At 39.3% G+C, this 25,448-nt stretch overlaps 1 protein-coding gene across 1 annotated transcript; it reads left to right on the top strand.

Moving 5' to 3' along the window:
- The first annotated feature begins 4,959 nt into the window (after positions 1-4,959).
- Positions 4,960-24,205, top strand: Naa30 (N-alpha-acetyltransferase 30, NatC catalytic subunit). The gene is made up of 5 exons (XM_057786583.1): positions 4,960-5,077; positions 5,324-6,086; positions 10,777-10,900; positions 13,501-13,556; positions 20,878-24,205. The coding sequence occupies exons 2-5, from the start codon at positions 5,325-5,327 to the stop codon at positions 21,013-21,015; spliced, it is 1,080 nt and encodes a 359-aa protein (XP_057642566.1). The 5' UTR covers positions 4,960-5,077; position 5,324; the 3' UTR covers positions 21,016-24,205.
- Positions 24,206-25,448: the final 1,243 nt, after the last annotated feature.

The raw sequence follows: 25,448 nt of genomic DNA, 5'->3' as shown, positions 1-25,448 counted from the left end.
AATGTATCTAAGCCCTTATGATTCTGTCTAAAAGTCAGAATTATATGCTATTCTTAAGGTACTAAGGGATTTTAAAGAACCTTTCAACATAGTTACCAATTCGCAATTTGCAGAAAGAGTTGTTCTGCATATTGAGACCACTAAATTTATACCAGGTGATACAATATTGACTTTATTATTTATTCAGTTGCAAGATACTATCAGGAATAGGAATCATCCTATATACATAACACACATCTGATCCCATACAGGTTTGCCAGATCCTCTAGCACAAGGTATTGCAGAAGTCGATCAATTATCAATTGGAAATGTGTTGAAGGCCTCAGAATTTTACAGAAAACATTATGTCAATAGCAAAAGTTTAAAATAAGACTTTCCCATCATGTGACAACAAGCCAAGGAAATTATAAGGAAATGTCCTACTTGTTCTTTATATGACAAAACACCACTACCTGCAGCAAGTAACCCAAAGGGCAATCAAAAGAATAAAATCTGTCAGATGGATGTGTTTCATTTTGTAGAATTTGGAAAACTAAACCATGTACACCACACCATTGATACCTATTCAGGTTTTCAATGGGTAATGGCTTTGAGCTCAGCAAAGGCTTATTCGGTAATTATATATTTACTAGAAGTAATGGCCATCATAGGTATAACTGCACAAATAAAGACAAACAATGGTCTAGCATATGTTGCTTTGAAAATGAAACAGTATTTTGCTTATTATAAAGCACATTACAGGTCTACCATATACTCCTACACATAAGGCAGTTACAAAAAGATCAAATTGAACTGTAAAGGAGAGGTTAAATAAACTGAAAGGGATGGGAAATACCCCCAGAAATAGATTGCATAATGCTTTATCAACTTTGAATTTTCTAAATGCCAATGCGAAGGGAAAAACAGCTGCAGAGAGACATTGGATAGTAGAAAAAGACTACATAATTAAATCAGTAAATATCGTTTAAATGACCTCAGAATGGAAACCAGGGCATGTGTTATGTTGGAGAAGGGTTTTGCTTGTTTGCTTGTTTGTTTTGTTTCCACAGGAGAAGAAAAGTTATGGATACCACCAAAATTGATAAAGATTTGGCCGGGCAGTGGTGGCGCACACCTTTAATCCCAGCACTTGGGAGGCAGAGGCAGAGGCAGGTGAATCTCTGTGAGTTCGAGGCCAACCTGGTCTACAAGAGCTACTTCCAGGACAGGTTCCAAAGCTTCAGAGAAACCCTGTCTCGAAAAAAACAAAAACAAAACAAAACAAACCCACAAAAAAATTGATAAAGATTTGATTTGAATAAGAGACACCTCTTAATTAGAAGAGATGATAGTTCATTAAACAGCATGGTCATTTAAACTAACCTATAAAACTAACAAATACAATGGGGTGGTGGTGGTGCCACCTTTAATTCCAGCACTTGGTGGCAAAGGCAGGTGGATCTCTGTGAGTTCGAGGCCAGCCTGGTCTACAGTGTAAGTTCCAGTACTACACCAAGAAACTTTATCTTAAAAATACAAACAACAAAAAACCCAAAAACAACAAAAAAACCTAACAAATGCTTTTCATTTGATCATCTATAACTTGCCAAAAAAGAATCTCCCCAAAATTAGGGTTGGGGAAGGGTTTTGTTTTTGTTTTTTTTCAGCAGAATAAAGGTATCCAAGTAAGGAATCCAAAGATCACTAGACAAATGAGATATCTGTAGAAAAAGGACAAATAATGCAAAAAAAATTATCACAAGAAAAGTAGCAAATTGGCCTATTTGCATATCACATTTCCAACAAAATAAAATTTCATAAATCTTCCCATATGTTTGTTTCTGTTGTTCTCTACAGACATAAAATGCAAATGGTCTGTTTGTAGCCCCAGTCCAATTACAGATTAAAGCTGGCTTTGGAGTTGGAGTGTGGTTCTCCTTCTGTAAACGCAAGCATTTTTATTAAAGTGAAATCCAAAATCTGTATCTCATGTCAGTAGAGTCACCTGATATGGGACGAAGAAGAACAAAAATTTAAGAACTATTTTATTGCTACTAATCTCATAATACTTTGGTTTTATAGTGATTCTTTAATAGCTTAAGGTGTAAAATTTGTAAGATTGATATATTTATGTAGATACTGTTCATTCATTTCCTGGCCGCCTAAACCCAAAATAGCCACATAGAAACTGTATTAATTACAACACTGCTTGGTCAATAGCTTAAGTATATTTCTAGCTAGTTTCTACATCTTAAATTATCTCATTTCTATTATTTTTTTGTATTGCCACGAAGCTCATGGTTTACTGGTAAGGTTCCAGGGCAGGCATCTTCCTCCTTGGAAGGTATATGGCATCTCTTTGGCTCCACCTACTTTCTCCTCTATCTCTGCTCAAATTTCCCGCCTGGATTTACTCTGTTAAGCCATTGGCCAAAAGCAGCTTCATTATTCACCAATGGCAACCCCCCCCCAAAAAATCATATACACATCATATAGATGGGAATCCCTAGTAGTTTGGCTGCTTTGCTTTTCTAATCTTCAGGTTGAACACCAACATCTGTCTCTGAGTTTTTATTATTTATGCTACACTTAGCCCACTTTCTTACAGAACCCTGGCCACCATCCCTGGAAGGGTACCTCTCACAATGGGTTGAGTCATCCCCCATCAAACCCTAATTAAGAAAAAGCCCTACGATAGGCTTGAATATAGCTTAGTCTTATAGAGGTATTTCATTTCTTTTTTTTTTTGTATTTCATTTCTCAATTGACATTCCTTCCTTTTAGATAACTCTAGCTTATGTCAATTTGACATAAGACTAGCCAGCACACACAATAAATGGTTATTTTATAGTGACTAACTGTGGGAGTAGTCTGCAAAGCTAATAGGAGCTAGGATAGTACCAATAGCAATACCTCTTTTAATTTTTAAAAACAATAGCATAGTTTGACAGTACTAATCTTTAATTTAGGATTAGGAGATGGTTAGATTGCTTTGGCAGCAAGAGGACTCTATTGAGTGCAAATCCCCAGATCCTTTGAAATTGTTGGGTGGGTGTTGTGGCACTCCTTTAATTTCAGCCTGAGAAGGTAGAGAAGAGAGATCTCTGGAGAAAGCAGTTTTGCAAAACTAGCTCTCTTGGTGAGTTCTGGGTTCAGTGAAGAGATTCTGGCTCAAAGAACAAGATGGACGAGTAAGGAGGAAGATTTCTGCATCAAGGGTCCACATGCATGCACTACCTGTGCCCACAAGTGTGACAATACATGCAGCACAGGTGTTCACATGCATGCACACACACACTCACTCATGCCTATACCCCCCCCACACAAAAGAACAAAAACGTTTATCTAGTCATTCTCAAATTTATAGCTACATAGTTGGATTTTCCCCATATTACAGAGAAGACTGAAATACACAAGTCTTTTCAAGCCTGTTTGTACAGGAATGTATTTCGGCAAGACATTCATAATGTATAGAGGACAATTTGCACAATACCTGGCAGATAATTACACATTTTATTATCTTGAGAGGCGGAATCTCTCCCTGAGAAGTGCTAGTGTCCTTTAATAGTCTTAGTAAAAAGGATTGTAACCTTTGAGTCTAAAATGCCGCCACAGTGTGGGTCAGTGTTGCTTGAGAATTATTTTTATGTACTATTTATTTTTAGATACGGCTTTGCTACGCAGCCCAGGTTTACTTTGAATTTCTGAGCCTTTTGCTTTTGCCTCCTGAGAACTAGGACTCTATAGACATGTGCCAACTAGGGCAGCTCACTTTTTTAGTTTAGATTAGATCGTGGCACAAAGTTGCAAACCTTCTGTCAGAGAAGCTTATCTGTGAAATCATTAATCGTGGGAACACCTGACTAGTTCTATACGCCAGTTCAAATAAATAAAAAACCCATTTTTTTAAATGTACCTTTTCCCCCCTATATGTGCGTCTGTCTGTGCACCAAGTGTATTCCTGTTGTCCTTGGAGACCAGCAGAGGTTGTAGTATCCATTGGGTCTGGAATTGCAGACCGTTGTGAACAGCCACATGGGTGCTGGGAATCTAACCTTGGCAGCAAATGTTCCTACTCATCTGTCCAGCTCCTACAAACAACTAAAACAAAAAAGTAGTAACTTGATTTGTGTGCATGAGTTATTTACACAACCCTTGTGCCTCTCAGCTCAGATATGCGGCAAACCACCAGCTGTGGACTAAAGCAGGCAGCGGTAAGCCACGTGCTCAAATGCTTGCTCTAGTCTTCTACACCTGCTTAGAATGCACGTCACCTGGGATCCCGCGAACTCTTTCCCGTTGCCTCCCAACCTAACACAATTACAATCACAAATTAGAAGTGTACTTCTTAGCCACCACCGTCTCTGTCACTTTCCCCCAGGTGTGCCTATGGTTGTCCAGCACCTGTTAGTCACATTTATGGCTCCAATGTTCTGGATGGAGAAATGGGGCAGGAGGGGCGTTGGAAGACGGCTAGCAGTTCTCTTGTCCCAACGGGATAATGAGGTTCTTTCCTATTGCAAAACGCTATCTCCACAGTTCAACGCTTCAAATTCCCTCTTTTTCGCCGTCCAGTCCGGGATTTGCTACCTTTGGAGCCGCTGCTCCCTGCCCCACCCGCCAGGTCCGAGCAAAAGTTAACAGTGCAGCTACAAAAAGGAGCTGGAGATAGGCTGCCAATGGCTGGTCCACAGCCGCCGCAGCTCCCGGAGCGCCCAGCCGTGCCCGGCCCGTCCCTGCCCACCCCGGGAGGCCGCCCGGCGACTTCCGCGGCCGGGAACCCCAGGCTAGGGCCACACCCCCGGCGCGCGGCCGCCCGGAAGCCCTCGGGAGACACCGCGGGCCCCGCCCCACGCACAGGTCACCGCCCTCCACGCCCCTTTCTCTGGCCCGGCAGCCGGCAGGCAGGGAAGTGTCGTAAAGCCTGGCCCAGGAAACTTTACCCGGGGTAACAGGCGAGGCGCTTTACGGCGGCGGCGGCCGGGTGAGAGGCTCGGCGGCGGCGGCGGCGGCTGTGGAGCGGCCGCGGCGGCAGAGGCGGCTGCGGCGGTGGCTGAGGGACAGGAGCGGCGGCAGCGGCGGCGGGGAGCGGCGCGGGGTGAGCCGCGAGGAGGGGCGGGTGGGAGGTGGTGACACGGCCGGCGGCGGGGCTCGGGCGGCCGGGGACGGTGGCCGGCACGGCGGCACGGCGGCGTGGGGGCGGCGCGGCGTTGGGGACGCTCGGTGAGGGACGGTTTCTGCCTTTGTTCCCCCCGCCTCGGCCGCCCCCGGCCCGCCGCTCGGCGCTGCCTGGCGCCGCTCGGCCGCAGCTCATGGCCTCCTCTCTCGGCTGTGTCGCTTCCAGGATGGCGGAGGTACCGCCTGGGCCTAGCAGCCTCCTCCCACCACCAGCGCCCGCGGCCCCGGCGGCGGCCGAGCCCCGCTGCCCGTTCCCGGCGGGGGCCGCGCTCGCTTGCTGCAGCGACGACGAGGAGGACGACGAGGAGCACGAAGGCGGCTGCGGGAGCCCGGCGGGCGGCGAGGCGACGAGCACGGCCAAGGCGCGTTCCTGCCTGCGCTGCCCGCAGCTGCCTCCGGAGCAGCCGCAGCAGCTCAACGGATTGATCGGCCCCGAACTGCGACACCTCCGGGCCGCGGCGACCCTCAAGAGTAAGGTTCTGAGTGCCGCGGAGGCAGCCGCCCCCGACGGGGCCCCCAAAGTGACTGCCACAAAAGGAGCCGAGGGACACCCGGGGGAGAGAGCTCCCTGCTCGACCCCCAGTAATGCAAGAACTGCGCTTCCCGGCCGGCCGGAGGCGGCGGCGGCGGTGGCAGCGAGCGACCCCGCGGCGGCTCGCAACGGACTGGTGGAGGGTAACGAGCCGGAGGAGGAGGAGGACGAGCAGGTGCGGCTGCTGGCTTCGGCCCTGACCGCCGGCTGCAGTCTAAGGAGCTCCCTGGGCCGGGAGGTCGAGCCCGGGGAGGATCGGACGATACGATACGTCCGCTATGAATCGGAGCTCCAAATGCCTGATATCATGAGACTGATCACCAAAGATCTGTCCGAACCCTACTCCATTTATACGTATAGATATTTTATCCACAACTGGCCACAGCTGTGTTTCTTGGTAAGTGGATGGCGTGACAAGAGGGTGAGCCCGGCCGAGAGCCTGGCCACTCAGGGCAGGGATTGGCAGGCGAGGGCCCGGTGTGTGGTGGCAGCGGTTGTAGCCTTCATTTTCTCAGCACCCTACAGCTGTGAAGTGCCGACGTGCGCGCGCGTGCGCGCTCTCCTAGTTAGTAAATGGAACTGTGTGGAAGGTAAGAGCTCATGAGCAGGGTTCTCAGGCTCCTGTTGTAACAGAAGAGCGTGTTTCACCCGGGGCAAGTCTTACGTCCTGGTTACATTAGCTGCTAATCATGTTTACCCTTCAATTTCCCTCCCTCATTCGCAGAGCATTTTGTAGTGATTTAATTGGAAGCTGATTCTGTTCACGTGCAGGTCTTAGTAATAACTCAGTTCCAACCTTAGTCAGGGAAGAATATATGCGGTAAACATGTTTTGGTGAACGTGGTTTGTCCGTTGCTGTGGCCACGTTGGAGAATGAAATCTCAGAGCCCTGGTCATGGATGACGGACATTGTTTCCTTCAGTAGGACAGTAGTTGCAGGCAGCATGCTTTCAGGTGTGCCATTGCAGAAGGTGTCACTAACACTTCCGGTGCCTGAAAGGCCCCTGGAACGGGAACAGAAGGCCTTTTTGTGGGACACAGGAAACTTAAGTGTGAAACTGCTCAAACAGCCTGAAAACTGGTGCCTTTGGTTTGTATGGGGATAGCCGACCAAAGGTTTTTTTTTAAACTGACATGTAAGTTGAACAGATTTGTCTATTGGATAAGATGAATAGGTATTGTAAGTTTTCATTCCCAGCACCCGTAATCTCTCAACAGTAACATTGACCCACTTTGTGTCTGCATGAAATCTTTAACTGAGATATTGTTAGACTTGAGGTGTAAGCTGTACCGTGAACATAGCACATACTTTTCAGAGAATAAAGCTCCCATTGTTATTATTTAACCCTGACTTAGTTGCACTCAGTATTCCTTGCAGTATGTTTTTACAGTATGTCACAAGGCTTGTGGTTGCTTCCACAGCTTGATGGTAATCCAGAAATACTGGATATTGTAGATAGACATTGGTAGTTTCGTTAGCTTTTGTGTTAATTGTGCTTAAACTTTATTTTAGGACATTTGTTTAAACTTTAGGTACTATTTTGTATTTTGTATTCCAGAAAACGTGGTTGGGATTCTTAGTATTGTGTTAAAATAGTTCTGCAGGACGGGATAACACACGTCTTTAAACCTAGTACTTGGGAGGCAGAGGCAGCAGGGTCTCTGAATTCAAGGCCAGCCTGATCTACACAGCAAGTTCCAGGGTAGCCAGGGTTGTGTAGAGAGACCCTGTCTCAAAAACCAAAGACAAACAAAAGTTCTAAGACATATTAGTGTCAGTGAATATGGGACAGTACTTACAACACTGTGATGACAAAAATGCCATTAAATGCAATTCCTCAGAATTATGTATTGACTGAATTGTAAATTAATCCACAAAAGCATATCAAGGAGTTTAAACTGAAATGGGGCTGGGGCAGCGTTCAGTGGTTGTGGGTTTGAGCCATGCTGTCCCTAGACATCAGTTTTTCTGTCACTTTATACTATGGTAAACTTCATTTTGTGTACACTCTTCCTAATTGGCCAGTTAAGTTTTTACTTTAGCCTTTACTAGCCAAAGTTTAACATTAAGTTATGAATATCTAGAAGTCGAAATGTGTACAAGTTGGCCTCTAAGGTTTCTCATGATATGGAATCTGAGTCTGGAGATAGCGAACAATAAAACTAGTTACACAACAGAGGCAGTGTAAAACTAGGTCTTTCATGTGCTTTTCAAATTGAATTTTCCATTAGAAGTCATTTTTATAAATAATGTCTGAATTATGTCTTTCAAGTTACATCTGAAAGGACCACCCTAGAGATAATCTAGACCCTCCTTTTTCTCCTTCAGTGGGAATTAAAACCGTGGTTATAGATAACGTTCAAACTTGTAGCTGTTTTAGGAGCAGAGACGTCTTTAGCTCTCTGGTCTCCTGGCCTCTCGTGCTGGCAAATAAGATGAAGAACTGTTTTATCATTGTGGAAGTTGTCCTTATAAGCGTTAGTCTTGGGATTAGAACCTCTGAAGTGCCTCCAGGTTCCAGGGAGAACATGCAGTAAACCTTAAAAATTGCCTGTACTTGGTTGACTTATCACAAGTTTCTTAAAATCCTTCCTAATAGTTGTACCACTTTGGAAAATAGAAACTAATCCAGATGAGTCACTGTCAGTTACCATAAACTTTAGCCTATAGTTCACAATATTTTCACTTTCGGGTTTTTAGAAGTTCTTAAATTTACGACTAGCAATGTAGTATAGTATTTCCTTTTATCTGCTAATTTTAACTTCCTGGTGTCCTCCATTGTTCTTTTTGTAATGATTGGGGAGTTTGGGAATCAGTTTTGCAGATACACGTTTTTCATAGTTCTGTAGACTTGACAGGCTTTTAAAAAACCTTGTGAAGGTATAAGATAGATTTACTACTTACTGTACTTCAGGAAACACGTTTAATAACATGCTTCAAAGTGTGTGCAGCAGCTTTTGTTTGGGGAAAAAACCAAGTAATTTAGTGATTGTTGAATAAGGAATTTATTAGGATTGCAGTATTGGTTTTTATACTGAGCAAGTCATATATCCATATGTGAGATTTTTTTATTTTTAGATGGTATGTACAACTTGATCTATATTTCTCTGTTTAACTAGGGAAGTAATGTAGTCTCAAGAAAAACTAACATAATATTTTGTTTGCTTTTTACTTACATGGTCAGAGGACAAATATTTGTTTGAAATTCTGGTGCAGTTTGAAAGTATTACCTAGCTGTATTTAGTGGCTTTAATTTTTTCTTTTTGAATGGCTTTATTAACTGTAGGATATAGCTGTTCTACGGTCTCATTTAAGTTTTCCATGTTATTTCCTTTTTACACGAGCCTAGCTTACTAGGTCAGGGCAATTTCTTTTTTTTTTTTGCCTGTTAATTGATTTGGTCTGTGATAATTATATACGTTTGAGCACATGTGCACATATATGTATATGTTGAATACACATACATACATACATGTATATTGACAGTCCAGATCAGAAACTACTATTAGCAGGGCTGGGTGTGTAGCTCAGTGATAGAGTACATGCATGTTATTGGCTTCAGTCCTTAGCACTAAAAAGGTTGTCAGAGTTGTTCATTTAGATAACTTTTATCTCTGTTTCAGGTCTTAATACAAAAAGAAATTAAATTGATTTGTTGTGCATTAAATTGGTATGTTATGAATGAAAAAAACAAAATGGAAATAATAATTGTAAGGTTTTTTTTTTGACTGAGAAGAATTATGGAAAATGTGATACAATGGGAATGAACTGTTATCAGTTATTGACTTTAATATCCCTTCAAAAGGATTTTCTAAATGGATTAAAATTATCTTGCTTACAAAGATTTTTTTCCACAGTTTATTTAAAAAGGAGTTTCAGGAAATATATTAAATACTAGACCACAAAATGTTACAACAGAATCAAAGTTAAAATAGATATTAAGTATATGTTAGATTTTGCTTACTAATCTTTTGACCAATTTATGGTGTTGTTGAAATAGTTGTTTCTGGAAAGTTAGTTTACAAAACAGAAATATTGCTTGCTGAGGGATTGCCCTATTTATATTTCTCAGTATACACTATTAGAACTTTTACAGTTTTGAAATATTTGATAAGTATTTGCATTAACAACACTGGAATATCAAAATGAGTTATCAGCATTGTTTAACATTTAGCATTGTTTAACACTCCAATAACCTGATAGTTTTATTAAAATAGAAATCATAGTATTCTAATTTACACTGATAAAAAGACTGAGATTTAAGATATTTATGTGTATATGTCTTAAAATATCACACATATATGATCTATATATATTTTGGAAACAGGATTTTGCTGTGTAGAACAAGCTGGCCTTGAACTTAGGATCCTTCTGACTCAGATCCTTCCACCTTAGCCTACTGAGTGCAGGCTATTGAATTTCTGGGAGCTTTATGATAATGACTCATACTGTCCGGAATATCCTGAAAGCAGACCATCATGTATTTAGTGCTAAAGTGCCTTTTGAGTGTGATTTAAGAAATACTTCTAAACAGTGCTTTTTCTGAAAAAGTCATAGTACTGTTTTCTTGCTCAAAATTAACTACCAGATGTAATTTCCAGTTATGTTTATCTTTCATTGAATCTTTATTATAAAAACTTGTAATACTCTGCTTATGGGTAAATTGTACAATATTTTATTGTATTTTAATAAGTAGACTTTTTAAAGAAATAATTTGTTCACTTGCTCCCTCTTCCAAATGTAAACAGGTCTTTATCTCAAATTAGTTTAAATATAAGCACTGATATGGAGTCTGTAAAAGTTCTTGAGTGTTTGCCTTGCAGAAATCTTGTCTCCCTCTCCCTTAGGGTTTTAATAAGCATAAAAAAAAATCATGATCTGAAGAAAGTTTGAGTTTTAGAAACAAGAATATTTGAAGAATTTTGAGATTCAGATTTCCGAAACTTTCTGTGATTGCTGTTTTGCTCTGGAGTTTTCCTGATTTCCTCTCAAAAATGCTGACCAAGGGTCAGTTGCTGTTTTCCCTTGATAATTTTGCAGTACCTGATGGCATTGTATTTTTCTTAACTGTTTCTTTATTTTCAAGGCCATGGTAGGGGAGGAGTGTGTAGGTGCCATCGTTTGCAAGCTGGATATGCACAAAAAGATGTTCCGCAGAGGTTATATAGCCATGTTAGCCGTGGATTCCAAGTACAGGAGGAATGGCATTGGTAAGGAAATGTTATTTCACAAAGGGTGAATAAACTATTTTCATTTTTGTGTATTGAAACAAAAGATTTAAATGTCAGTATGTAGGACTAAACTTCAAGGTAAGGGAAGGAGGTGTTTTTTTTTAAACGAATAACTGTGTCTGTGTACACACATTGCTACAGGCATCCGAGGACAGCTTTGGGGAGTCAGTTCTCCTTTCACATGGGTTCTGGGGATTGAACTCAGATTTTTAGGCTTTACTGGCAGGCGAGGGATTTTTTTTTTTTAATACCTACTTGGCCATCTCACTATTCTTAAGATGGTAAGATGATGGGTTTTCTTTTCAACATATTTTTGAAACATTCTTGAAATAGTTTTTTTAATGTTTTTGAGATTATCTTTCATCTATGTCTACCTTTCTATTGTTTTTTTGTTTGTTTTTGTTTTGTTTGAGACAAGGTTTCTCTGTAGCTTTGGTGCCTGTCCCTAAACTAGCTCTTGTAGGCCAGGCTGACCTTGAACTCCCAGAAATCTGACTGCCTCTGCCTCCCAGTGCTGGGATTAAAGGTGTGCTCCACTACCACCCGGCCTATCTATGCTTTTTTTGAGACACAGTTTCTCTGTGTAACTTTGGAGTCTGTCCTGGCACTCACTCTATAGACCAGGCTGGCCTCGAACTCAACAGAGATCTGCCTGCCTCTGCCTCCTGAGAGCTGGGATTAAAAGCGTGTGCTACCACCACTTGTTGAGAGATAATCTTTTTAATAAAAGTATCAGATGATCAGTTTTTGTCTTTAGAGTTTTTAAAAAAATTGATCCAGAATGCTTTATATTGTATTAAGTACTGGAGAAGGTGTTCCTGTTTTTATAGAGTTATGAGAACACTTTATACCAGGTACTACTCTCAAGTTCAGTGGGCGCTCACCAAACTAAAATTATGGAGTAATTCTTACTGTTACTTTATGCTAATCATCAAACCTGTTGTAATTTGAAAGTCCAGAAGAAGGTAATTATTATTCTGAGATTCATGTTCCTAGTCTTTTTTTTTTTAAGTTGCATTCCTTAGTTTTGTGTGTGTGTGTGTGTGTGTGTGTGTGTGAGAGAGAGAGAGAGAGAGAGAGAGAGAGAGAGAGAGAGAGAGAGAGAGAGAGAGAGAGAGAGAGTACAGATTAGAGAACAATTTTTGAAAGTCTCTTCTATAATGTGGGTCTTAGGGATCTGATCCCCGCTGACCCATCTTTGGGTCAACACGTGTTTTTTAACTGTCACTAGAATCATCTGCATGGTTTAAAAGCAGATGGTTAGACTCTCCTTGAGAATCTCATTCAGCTGGTCTGGCTCAGCTTCCCTGTTGACTATTTTGTAAGCCCAATTAGAACTTGAGTCCTAGTGTCCAGTACTTGCTGGCTCTTTTTTAAAAATGGATGGTCAGATGGAGAAGTGCTTGTTGGGATGTATTTTAAGCTAAGTCAGTGTTATAAAGTATTTGATGTGCTGTTATTGCTGTTAGCAGTTTTGTTATTTGTAGCTATAAAAGAATATGGGTGTTGCTGTCTAATACTTATATTTAAGACTTTCAAAGTCAAGGTAGTGTCCTAAGAAATCCCTATAAATATGTTCGGAGTTTATTTATTCATTTGACATTGGGCTTAAATACCTGCCTCAGTTTTACAAGTAGTTGGGATTATAGTCAGGTGCCACTGTACTGAGCCAGTTTAAAGGGTAAAGGACTTTGTTTTTGGATAGTGTTAACCATAAATTCTACTAAAATTTGTAATGAATTTGGTTTGTTTTATAGATAAGTTTGAAAAGAGCTAAGGACTCAGAAAAAAACAGTTTGATTGTCCAGTTTGGAAACAAAGTGATTTTAAAATAAAAATAAAGTTTATATTTTTTTTGAGATGGGGTCTCACTATTAGACTAAATTGGCCTTGAACTCAGAGGTTCATCTACCTTCCCTCCCAAGTGCTGGGATTAAAGGTGTGTACAATTACACCTGGAAAAAATTGTCTTTCTTAAAATGAGATTTGATTTGGCAGTTATTTCTTATTGTATCAGATCTGTGTGACACTGAATTATGATACTTTCCTAGACAGTTGCAGACACACCACTGGATCAGTGAGAGTGCCTGACTTGGTTGTGCCAGATTCAGTATGTTTTACAGCAGCTGGTTTTGTCTAGGCCCCAGTGGGATAAGCAGTTCTTGTTAGATGGTCTTGTGCCTTGTGTCTAGAGATTTGGAAGACATTTGGCAGAATAGCTCAGCCATTCAGTATCTTTGCTAGCTCACAGGATTCCAGACTACTTTGTGCTATATTTTCCCTTTTTATATTTATCTTTCCTAATATCTTTTAACAATAAAACAGGCTCATGCTTGAGGCTAATGAGACCCGAGGAGAGGGAATCTATCAGAAAGCAGATCTTTCCAAGGCAGGCTCACTTCTCTGTGGGGTTTCCCTGGACTCCTCCTGGTTTATGTTTTACTTAGGGATGATCAGTGTATCTGCATTCAAGATAAAGCCTAATATTTGATTTCTGTGCACTTATGATTACCATAATTTAGATTCTTTAAGAAACTAATTATACTTTTCCTTCATTAATACTCAGATCTATATTCTAGGTACTAACCTGGTAAAGAAAGCTATATATGCCATGGTGGAAGGAGACTGTGATGAGGTGAGTCACTCAGGTGTTTACTCCTGTTGGCCTGGGCAGGCTTCTGCTGCATGGGTTTTTACGGTATCTGCTAGTACCAGTACTGGAAATTTGCAGATCTTCTACACAAATCAGATTGTGGAGAAAATGATATTTTGTTAAGAAATAACAGTTGTGATGTAAAGTACATTTTAAGATAATGGAGTTGAATTTCTTTAGAATACAGAGTGAAATCTAAACATTCAATAAATAAGTATTCAAAAGCTTTGTTGTCTATCTGCTGAATCATTTAAGTAAGTTGGTTTTTTTTTGTCCTATTGGGGAAACTCAACCTGTATGGAGGGCATTTCACTCAAGGATAATATTTCTTAAGTATTAAATAATGAACAACTGATTTGCACATTACCATAAGGGGACATCTTTTCAGCTTGTCTGTAGGGCCTTTTCCCTTTGTTCTTGTAGCACTGTGCTTCACATATGCTTAGTAAACATTGGCGATTACTGGGGATGCTAACAGTGTACAGTAATGGAGGTGGGAATGGTGTTAAACTAGAGAATGAATGCCTTTTTTAGTAGAGACAGCTAAGAAATAAAAATTATTGTACTTCATGAGCAACACAAATGACAGTTATCCTTGGGGAAAAGTCACTTTTGGTTTATTTTGAGACAGAGTCTCACTATGTAGCCCTGGCTGGCCTGGCATTCACTGTTGACCAAGCTGGTGCTTATCTCAACTTCTCAAATGCTGGGATTAGTATGCACCACTGTGCTCAGCACGTCTTTACTGTGAGAGCGCAGATGTGTCTTGGCAAAGTTATTCAATACATGCGATTAGGTGGTTCCTTTCTTTGACCTTAGTAAGTGTTTTTGATAACCTTTTAAAACGGAGGGGTTTTGTTTTGTTTTATTGTATGAGACAGGGTCTCTATCTCAGTCTGGTCTAGAGTTTACTAGGTAGTCCAGGCTGCCCTTAAACTTGGCATTTTCCTGCCTTAGCTTCCAGAGTACCAGAATAATAGAAATGTACCTTGCTAAAGTTAATTTGTGTGTGTTTACAAAATTCTTCCTATTGTCTTGTTCCTCAACTATGTCCTTTCTACTGAAATCTGGTTGTCTATCTGCCTTCACATTTTCTAAGCATATTTTCATGTAGATGTAATAACTCTTCAGGCTTCACAAAAGTTGCTTAGCTGTGTGGAGAAATTTTTGAGTTGATAGACTTATATTTTGATTTTATGCTACTGAGAATTATTTCTTGTAAGCAGGGGTGCTTAGGGCCAGACACTACTTTGTCTTTCATGAGTTATATTAGTCATTGCCTGGGGCAAGATGTGTGCTTACTGAAGTGTTGGGTAGTGCTAGCTTTTCATCAAAGCTTCTGAGAGAGTTTGAGAATGCTGTGTTAGTATATGGTTAAATCTTAATTTTATTGTGTGTTTTAGAATTGAATGGTGTTACTTTCTTCTTTATTTATTTATCTCGTGTGTGTCAGTGTATGCATGTGTGCGTGTAGAGACCAGAGGTTGACCTTGGTTGTCTTTTTTTGACACTTTTCACCCTAATTTTTGAGATAGGTTGTACTGAACCTAGACCTTATCAGCTCAGCTGGGCTTGGTAGCACTTTACTCGCTAAGCTCTCATGGCCTCATACCATAAGTATCTTGAGTGAATGGTTTGACTTATTTAAAGGACTCAGTATGAGACACCTTGATTTCTTATCCATCTTCTGTGACTTAGGCACTTCTAAGTATATAAGTTGTATAATTGAGGGCAAATCATTTAACTTTGCCTGCTCTGTCATTTTGTGTGAAGTTATGTTAATGTGCTTTTAACTTTTGTTGTGAAGAACAATAGTTACTTGTTCATCAGATATCTATCAAGGTCTGTTGGGAGCCAGATAACAGTAGGCACAGCCTCTCTCCATGTACTTCCAGCCTCCACTGTTAAAAATGCTGTCTAAACTCTGCCAGTTTGACTTATCCTCATAATGTTTTCTTGATGGAGAGTTGGTGGACCATCACTGTAATGTATTTCTGTTAAAGAGAATCAAACACTCAAAACACATTAAGCTTCTTTTAGAAAGATAATGTGTATGTGTCTGTGTCTGCTAGCCACCGGTCTGTAGATATTCAAGAAGGCCAAAAAAGTGGGCCCCTTAGGGTAGCTCATAGCTGTGAGCTGTCTGGTTTGGGTGCTAGAAACTGAATTAGACTCCTGTAAGAGCAGTACATGCATTTATTAACCACTGAGCCATCTCTCTTAACTGTGTTTATAGGACCAAAAAAAGAGAAGAATCCAGAATTATCTGTTGTTGGCTGTTTTTTACTCTTGGGGCTCTTTATTCATTTAGGGGGCCTGCCACCAAGCTCCCAAAGAAATCACACACACAGAGGCTTATTATTACTTATAAATGCCCAGCCTTAGCTTGGCTTATTTCTAACCAAGTTGTCTTAAATTATCTCGTCTACCTTTTGCCTCTGGGCTCTTATCTTTCTCTATTTCTGTATACCTTTCATTACTTCTTACTCCATGGCTAGCTGGGTGTTTGGCACCTTGTGTCCTCCTCTCCCCTCCTGCTCCTTCCTTCTCTTTTTCTCTGCTGTACCTACCAGCTCTGCCTATCCTTTCTCCTACCTTGCTATTGGTCGTTCAGTTCTTTATTAGACTAATCAGGTGTTTTAGATAGGCAGAGTAACACAGCTTCATAGAGCTAAACAAATGCAGCTTAAAAGAATGCAGCACCCTTGCATCATTAAACAAAATGTTTCACAGAATAAACAAATGTAGCACATCTTAAACTAATATTCCACAACAATTATTTTTTGATTTTTTTCATATCTCTATGTGAAGTAAAAGAGAAGCTTTGCAGTAAATTTCCAGTATAAACTTTGATTTAAGAAATGTTTATAAGAGTTGAAGTGATAAAATGCTGAAAAATAGTTAACTTTTTTTTAGCATATTCTACTATATTGAGTAATACAGAATCTCTTAGGAAATATTCAGTATACTAAGGCCATCTTTACATATTGATTAGAGTAGCCGCTTGTGTAATTTTTTTCTGTATAGTTAGGCTTAATTAATTTATTAGGATGGTAACAAGCCAGAATTCAAATATATTTTTTGAAGATTTTATTTTATTTTTATTTATGTATATGTAAGTGGGTATGTCATGTATGTCTGAGGAAGCCAAAAGAGGGCACTCGGGTCCTCTGCGGGAGCAGCAAGTGCTCTTAACCACTGAAGCATCTCTCCGGGGCTAAACTGCATGTCTTAACCACACTTCAGTTGTAATGTGGAGCTGTAGTTAACTCTTATATACATTTAGAACAGCGATTCTCACGACCCCTTTGGGGGTTGAATGACCCTTTCATGGGGGGCCACCAATACTTTCAGAAAACACAGGTCTTTACATTATTATTCATAATAGTAGCAAAATTACAGTTATGAAGTAGCAAGGAACACAATTTTATGTTTGGGTGGGGAATCACCACAACATGAAGAACAGTGTTAAAGAGGCACAGCACTAGGAAGGTTGAAAACCACTAGTTTAGAGTAGTTTAGGTTGCTAATTATTAATGAAAGTGAACTTAGATCCCTTTGCCCAAGTTGATTAGATTTTCTATTTATTGCTTTATCTTTCTCTACGAAACAGTGGAGAGGTCTGAAGTGTGGTTACTATGGAGGTTTAGCTTTTATTTGGACTCCAATTATTTGCCCTTGTTTACTGATTTTCTTTGTCAACGATCTATTTATATATTTTATATTTATGTATGTATGTAGGCATTTTGTTTTCATGTATGTCTGCACACCTGAAGGGGGCATCCTTCATGTAGGATCCCATGATATTACAATTAAAGATGGTTGTGAGCCATCATGTGGGTGCTGGGAATTGAATTTGGGACCTTTGGAAGAGTAGCCAGTGCTCTTAGCCACTGAGCCATCTCTTCAGCCCGTTTACTGATTTTTTTGAGTTTCATTCATTTGTAAAGTGTAACCAGTGATTCTCAACCTTCCTAATGCTGTGGCCCTTTAATACAGTTCTTCATGTTGTGGTGACCCCAACCACTACTGTTATGAATCATAAAGTAAGTATTTTTGGAGGTAGAGGGTTGTCAAAGGGTCATGACCCACAGGTTTAGAACCATTGGTAGAAATAGCCATGTCTGTTTCTTGAGGTTGGTGTCTAAATATAACTATTCTTTTAATATTTTTCATGATTTATTACTATGAAGTAAGTTAGTAATTTAGAGTTGTGGCAACATTAGTTTTTCTCAAATTGCCTTTAACAATTTAGTTGTAATTACATGTTGACCTAATAACAGAATTTTAAGAATTTCCCGAGAGAATTATTCGTATCTGAAAACTTGTACTCAGGTATTCTAGTGTAGCATTCAATATTAAAACTTAATTTTTGTTTGTTCATGGCAGATTTTCACTATGTAGCTTTGGGTAGCTCAATGGTCATAGAGATCTCTTGCCTCTGCCATGATTGAAGGTGTGTATCCAACTTGTGCATGGGCCATGTCTTTCAGAATAGCTGTGAATTTGGGCCAACAGGTCTGTAAGTGATGTCATATTACATTGTTAAAAGCTTGTGCACCTACAGAAGGTGAAGTAGATCATAGTTGGTTCCAGAGACTGACAGTTTGATGTTGAACATGAAGAGGAGGAACTGGGAGACTTAGAGAGAAGCTAGGCTTGCACATGGAAACCATATATTGAGAGACCTTTTAAATCTCTTCAGATAATTTTTAGATCATTAAGTTTAAGGACAAAGAGCTAATAACTTATTTTAGTTAGGAAATTAATGAGAGGATCACATGTAGAAAATAGGAAATTCTCAGCTGGTGGCAGTTTAAGGTGCTGTCAGTGTAGGATAAAAATAAGGACTACTTTGAGAGAGTTTCAGAGGGAGAATTGATGGATGCAGGAGAATGGCGAGAAAAGAGTTTAAGACTCCTGGGATTCCAGCTGAGAAGCCGGGTGGTGGGATGGAAAGCCTCCTTCACCGTGATGCAGAAGTGTGCAGGTCCTTAGTGGTTTTGGACGTAGCAAACTGAGGTGCTATCTTTTCTGTCTCTTGATTCTTTTCGAAGGTAGAGCAGCAAGAGCCTCATGTGCTTTATGGATGGTTTGCTGTGTCTCTGAGTTGTGTTTTATAGATGCTGTGCTGTATTTATAGATGCTTTGCTGTGTCTCTGAGTTGTGTTTTATGGATGCTGTGCTGTATTTATAGATGCTTTGCTGTGTCTCTGTTGAGTTGTGCTTTTGCCATGTTTCCCTTGCTCTAAATGCCCAAAGGTTATTACACCTATGGACTGTGGGTTGCTGTGTTGCTAATTCTAAGCGACACAGGTGAGACTAAATAGAAAAGGTAAGCAGAGCAACATATATAAAAGCTGGGAAAGGAGAGAGTGTTTAGGTAGAGGGAAGTAGAAATACGAAGAGCCCGTAGTTTTCAAAAGTATCAGCTCTATGTTGTCACGGCCACCAGTTCAGCGATATTCCAGAAGACTCAAATGGAATCTAATACTCTCCGATCCTCTGTTAAGTTTTGCTCTGAATATTTAGACCACTGATTCTCAGTAACATCAATCTCACCTTGTAATTTGTTTAAAATGCAAATTCTTGGACCCTGTCCTAAGTCTCTGTGTGCGCACGCGTGCACATGTGCAGCATATATGTGTGTGTGTACGTGTGTATGTATATGTATGTGCGAATATATGAAATCAGCAATGGTATCTTCAGTTGTTTTCTGTCTCATTTCCTCACACGTTAGTTTTCTTAATTATTACTGTGTGTATATATTTGTGATGTGTGAGTGCATATGCCATGGCACATGTAGACACCAGATAACTCTGTAGAGTTCTCTCCTTACACCATTATATAGGCTTCCTACTCTCAAGTTCAGGTTGCCAGGTTTGCTCTGTAAACACCTTCACCTGCTTAGCCATCACCATCCCTCCTTATTTTTGACCCAGGGTCTCTTCCTCTAACCTGCAGCTTGCTGATTTGTAGACTAGCCAGTGACATTTATAGATCCGTTTGTCTCTCCCCAGCCTCGCACCTGACGCCCTGATCAATCTTACTCTAACCAACCCTCCAGGTGACTGATGGACCCTAATGTTTTATTCCCTTGGTTTAGGTTCAGTAAACTTTCTACAAAAGGACAGATGCTAAATATTTTAAGCTTTACAAACCATGGGTCTTCGTGAGAGCTGCTTAACTCTGTTCTGTGTCAAGAAAGGCACCATTGGCATGTGTACAAATGGGCATAGCCACTTTCCAATAAAAGTTACCTTTTTTCTTTCTCTCCCTCCCTCTTTTTCTTCCTCTTTCCTTTTTTTTTTTGTCCTTTTCGATGCTTTGTTGAAGAGTGAATTCAAAACCTAAATACGTGCTAGAAAAAGTACTCTGCCACTGAGGTATATCTCCAGCCCACCAGGAAAATTCTATATACGGGAACTGACAGCATTAGGATATTTGGTTCAATTTTTGAAGTCTGCAGACTGGTCTAGATTCTAGACCAGTGGTTCTCAACCTGTAGCTTGGGACCTTTTTGGGAGTTTGTGTAGGGGGGAGGGTAGTGCCACAGGTTCACCTGAGACCATCTGCTTATTATATGTTTATGATTCGTAACAGTAGCAAAATCACAGTTATGAAGTGGCAATGGAAATATTTTTATGGCTGGAGTCACCACAACATGAAGTACTGTATTAAGGGGTCGCAGCATTAGGAAGGCTGAGGAACCAATAGTAAACAGCGACAGGTTAACAGAAACAGGAGTCAGAAGTCAGACTAAATAACTTGAAGTTTTGACTTTCAAAACTTTGTTGAGCCGGGCGGTGGTGGCGCACGCCTTTAATCCCAGCACTCGGGAGGCAGAGGCAGGCGGATCTCTGTGAGTTCGAGGCCAGCCTGGTCTACAAAGGGAGTTCCAGGACAGGCTCCAAAGCTACAGAGAAACCCTGTCTCGAAAAACCAAAAAAAAAAAAAAAAAAAAAAAACAACTTTGTTGATTTTTCTTCTCTTTTTCTTTTTATATCACCTTATATGTCATCTTAGTTTTCTCCACAGGAAAATAGTTCATCTTTGTTTTATTATAAACATGTAGTCAAGTCCTAAATGTCGAAACACCACAAAAACCAGGAGAAAAGTTCTCAATGATTCCACCCCTGTCTCCACTCAAAAATAATTAGCATTTTGATGATTTTTTTCTGTACACCAGTATTGTTTTATTGTCATTTTAAAACAAATCAATGTAATTTAAAAATTTGATTATATATTTTGTCAATTTTTAATTATGAAATTATAACTTCAGGTTTTTTTTTCTTTTTTGAAGGTTGTTTTGGAAACAGAAATAACAAATAAGTCTGCTTTGAAACTTTATGAAAACCTTGGTTTTGTTCGCGATAAGAGGCTGTTCAGATACTATTTAAATGGAGTTGATGCACTGCGACTTAAACTGTGGCTGCGCTGAGACTGACGGCAAGGGATGGCTCCACCCACACGGAAGCGACTTTTGCATGCAATGCAATTTGTACAGAATTGCTTTGCAGGTGGATATAGTAATTCCCATGCAGCTGTTACCTGTCAGTGTCCATTGAGTGTCGCACAATATTTGTTGCACTTTGGCATGGCGCATTTGTTGTGAATTAAATGAGATTGTTTTAAACTTCAAGGGTTCTTTTGGTACCAACAGGATGTGCCAGTTAATAGCCAAGACTTGTTCATTTGCAAAGTTTGCTGACAGTGCTATTTACATAGTGATCATTTTATCACAGAACCAGTAAGTGGGACATGATTTTTGTTCCTTAAAGAAGCCAATGTAGTAAGTCTCTTAAGTATACTAACAATTTCACACAAACCTGCCATAGTTTTCTGAAGGGGCTGAGGGAGAAGCTTCAGTTTAGGTTTTATTTTTTCAATATTACATTTTCCATTCTTGAATATTGGTACCTCAGTGATTAGTGGATGAAAAGTATAGGGTGGGATTTGTCTTACATTGAGTAAAGATGACAATTGAATTGCGTCTGCCAGTGCCTGTGTAGATAAGTATTCTTGTCTTCATCTCTAGTTTTTGAATGCATGCTGTCTTTTCTTTTTCTTTAATGCCTTTGCGAGCAAACTTGTTTTTATTTAAATTCTAAATTTGATAATAAATTATTTCAGATTTTTATAATTTGGACAGTTTTTCCAGGTGAGTGACAGTGGTTTGATTTAGAAGTCCTTTTTTTCCTTACAGTAAGAAATTGAATCTACTTGGGAAACAGAAATGACTTAAAGGGATGGAGCTGGGAATTGCTGGGTTCTGGATGCACTTTTTTTTTGTTTTTGTTTTTGTTTTGAGAATGGGAAATTTTTGGACAGGAATAGAAAATTAATGTAAATTGGTATGATTTTATTTAATCAAAATGATTGTTAAGCTGTGAAGAACAGCTTCTATAAAGTAGCTGGGTTTTTGTTTTGTTTTTTACTTGATTTGAATTCACATCGCTTCCATTTTTGACTTCACTTCACTTTTGGTTCTTTGTCTTAGAAATAAATTTCAAGGAGCATTGTATCCGTTTTAAACTGCATTTATTTTCTTTTCACTCATGAGCAGATTCTTGAGGGACCTTTGCTTTGTTCCTCCAGAAAAAGGGGAGGGTTGGAAATTTTTTAAATGAGTTCTTTGGGTTTTCTGAGCAGCCAAGGTGTTTATTAGTTACAATGTATTTTGGCTAATCAGTGTAATGTTAACAAATTTTAGCGAATTGTTTTGAGTTGAGTCAAGTAAACCTGTGATGGATAATTTATTTAATAGAAACCCTAAGCACTCATAAGGAACAAGATGGATTCTCTGACAAATGCTCTATAGGAATCTGGCGTTCGTGCTGTTCTTTTCATTTGATTTTACTTTTCTTCTGCTCTAGTACTTGGTTTGAATTTTATTTTATGGCTGTAATTACTGTATTTTTTAAAACCCTACCTCCATTAACAGTTGGTAAAGGCCCCTTTTCAGGAAAGTTTGTTGCTTTTTTTCCTTTTTTTTTCTTTCTTTTTTTTTTTTTCCAAGGAAAGCTGCTCTTTGCTCAGTATAATATTTTGAAAGTGAACATGGTAACAAGTACTTTTAAAATAAAGATGCACACTTTATATTTGAAAATAAAAACTTCCTGCTGGTGGGATCATTTATAGTCCTTATTTTTAAGAAAATGTGTCTTTCCATTTTATATTGCTCTTTAAAGTTTAATGCAGAATACTGGTAATATTGAAAGTGTGATGACCACGTAGTACTCAGCTTTTCTGTGTACCACTTTGAGTCTGTTTTTGGTCAAACTTCATTTGGGCTCCAGTATTTAGAAGACTGCCAGTCATTATGATGATTCTGTTTTCTGTTTCAGTGTGGAGGAAAGTAGCTAAACATTATACTGGACATTGTCAAATTTTGTTTTGATTTGCCAGTCCATAAGTAATGAATTGTTAATGAACATACATTTTCTTGACTTGCTCTAATGGGAATAGTTGTAAAGTAGATACATGCTAGATTTTTCAATTCAAAAGTTTTGTTCTTGCTAGGCTGTCAGTGAAACTGTCACAACTCCCCTTAACTTCAGAATTGCTGAATTAACTGTGTGATGATCTGTAAACATGACTTGAACTATGTGGCTGAACTATCAGGTCATTACAGTGCTGCTCAATGGATGGATACATGATGAGTATCAGTGTATACTTTGATGTTTTTAATTATTTGACCAGTTTTTTTTTAACCTAAAATTTAACCTAGTTACAAAATTAAAACTTTCCAAGTTGAAATAACTTCAAACATGAATTTGATATTAAGGCTTTCATTTTTCTTATATCAACTTAAAAAGTAGTCCCATTTATAATTGACAGTGGGTTCACTTGGCTAAAACTGAGCAAAATTGGTGCAACTTTCTTTTAGTGGGGTGCTGCCTCTTTAAGACTGACTGTACTATCCACTGACTGGTTTGGCGGTTGATACTGCTGAACATTTAATACATGCTACCATGAAACTATATATGTTAGTATTGAAGAAAGCTAACGGGTATGCTACCAGTCTTGATGTGTGGACTGATTATAATTTCCCTTACATTGGGATGAAACTTAACTCTGGAATAATCAAAGTCCACATTAGTACTTGATGTCAAAACCATATTAAAATCTGATTTTTAACTTTTTTTGCCTCTTTTCTCCAAATTACCTTCTACACATACGAAACAAATCTGTGTAAAGGAGTTTAACTCAAGTTTTAACTCTTCCGTGCCCTGTGTTATGGTATTGGCTGGCATGTATAAGACTGGATGTGTATATTTATTATGGTGTCTAAAAGTTATGAGGTTCATCACTTTCCAGGAGCATAGAGGGAATCAGATTGGTAGTACACCAGTTACTTTTCAGTACACCTCGACATCACTAGGATGAGTGCTATAATATCCTAGGGCTTTCAGGTTTGTAAAAACATAACCATAAGTTATATTGACGTCACATATGAGTTGAGTATCTATGAAATATCACGTGTATCTCAAGAATATTGGACTGCTGTTTCATGACTGGGGTGTTGCTGCAGAGATTTCTCCTATTGACCTGTCCTTTTGGAGAGAGATTTCATGGGATTTGAAATGTGCAAGCTGTGTGAATAACATGCAGTCAAATAAAGTATGGTTAAGTTGTGTTTGCATTTTTCTTTAAGATACAACTGTGTGCATTCTGTAATTTGGTTTCAGATAAACAAAAAGTATCCTGTTCTATTTCTCACTGCCCTCCATCAAGAGTTATTTAGAAGGAATGATACTGTTTATCTCTCTATGCTGTGTTCTGACAAAGTAAATTTAAAAATGAAATTACAAATTTGATTGCTAAATATACTCAAAGTTAGTCAGCTGAGGTACTGGTACAAGGGAGAACATTTTTAAGCACTCATTAACTGAAAGTAGTTTACTGTCCTTGTTCTTAGCAGCTGACTCTGAGGACAGTGTTTGTTTTTACTATTTGTACTGTGCCTCCTTGGATAAGCAGTATTTTTTTCCTTTTGCTAAACATTAAAGTAGAGCAGGATCTAATGGACTTTTTTTTTAAATATTTTTTTATTATGTATACAATATTCTGTCTGTGTGTATGTCTGCAGGCCAGAGGAGGACCCTAGACCTCATTACAGATGGTTGTGAGCCACCATGTGGTTGCTGGGAATTGAAATCAGGACCTTTGGAAGAGCAGGCAATGCTCTTAACCACTGAGCCATCTCTCCAGCCCTCTAATGGACTTTTTGAGCCATTCTTGTGAGAAACTTAAATTGGTAGTTACATATGCTTTTCTATTTGAAGTACTGAATATCTGTTGGAGGATGAGATATGTTTTAACTGTGACTGCTAAGTTTTATCACCCTTGCTGAGTATTTTGTTCTTTGTAGCAGTGAAGTGTCTGTTTGAGTTCATGTTGTTCTTAGATCTGAATGCCTCATAAACTCAGTGTAAATGAGGACCAGAAATGCGAGACCATTGTTGTCCAGATCTTGGGTTTTTAAAGTATATATGTGTATGTATGTATATGTGTGTGTATGTATATATATGTACATATATATATATATATGTAACTTTAAAAAAATAGGGTTTAAAATAAATCTCAGCATATAGTACGGTTGCAGTGTCTTGAGACAAGCTGTCACAGTTGCACTCTTCAGGACGGGAGCTACTAGTCACTCTTCACTACTGAGTTGCAGTACCTCAAGGACAGGGAACTTTCTCCTGTAAATTTTTTAAATTTACTTATATGAAATTAATTATATGTGGCCATTGGCGCGTTTATGGTTTGCAGAGCTTTAGACAACATATGGCTGAGGAAAGCTTATTGAAGTGTGACATTGATGGATGATTTAAAATTGCCTCTGAGCAAAAGCATTAACTAAACTGC

The sequence above is a fragment of the Chionomys nivalis genome, chromosome 12 (assembly GCF_950005125.1).
Source record: "Chionomys nivalis chromosome 12, mChiNiv1.1, whole genome shotgun sequence".
Classification (NCBI taxonomy): Eukaryota; Metazoa; Chordata; class Mammalia; order Rodentia; family Cricetidae; genus Chionomys; species Chionomys nivalis.
This window is presented reverse-complemented; position numbering and strand designations above follow the sequence as displayed.

What these genes read in the sequence shown, in the direction of transcription:
- Naa30 (XM_057786583.1), top strand. Translation starts at nt 5,325, where the DNA reads ATGGCGGAGGTACCGCCTGGGCCTAGCAGCCTCCTCCCACCACCAGCG. An exon ending in GTACAGGAGGAATGGCATTG is followed by an intron (nt 10,901 to 13,500) that starts GTAAGGAAATGT and finishes TCTATATTCTAG; the next exon opens with GTACTAACCTGGTAAAGAAA. An exon ending in TGGAAGGAGACTGTGATGAG is followed by an intron (nt 13,557 to 20,877) that starts GTGAGTCACTCA and finishes TCTTTTTTGAAG; the next exon opens with GTTGTTTTGGAAACAGAAAT.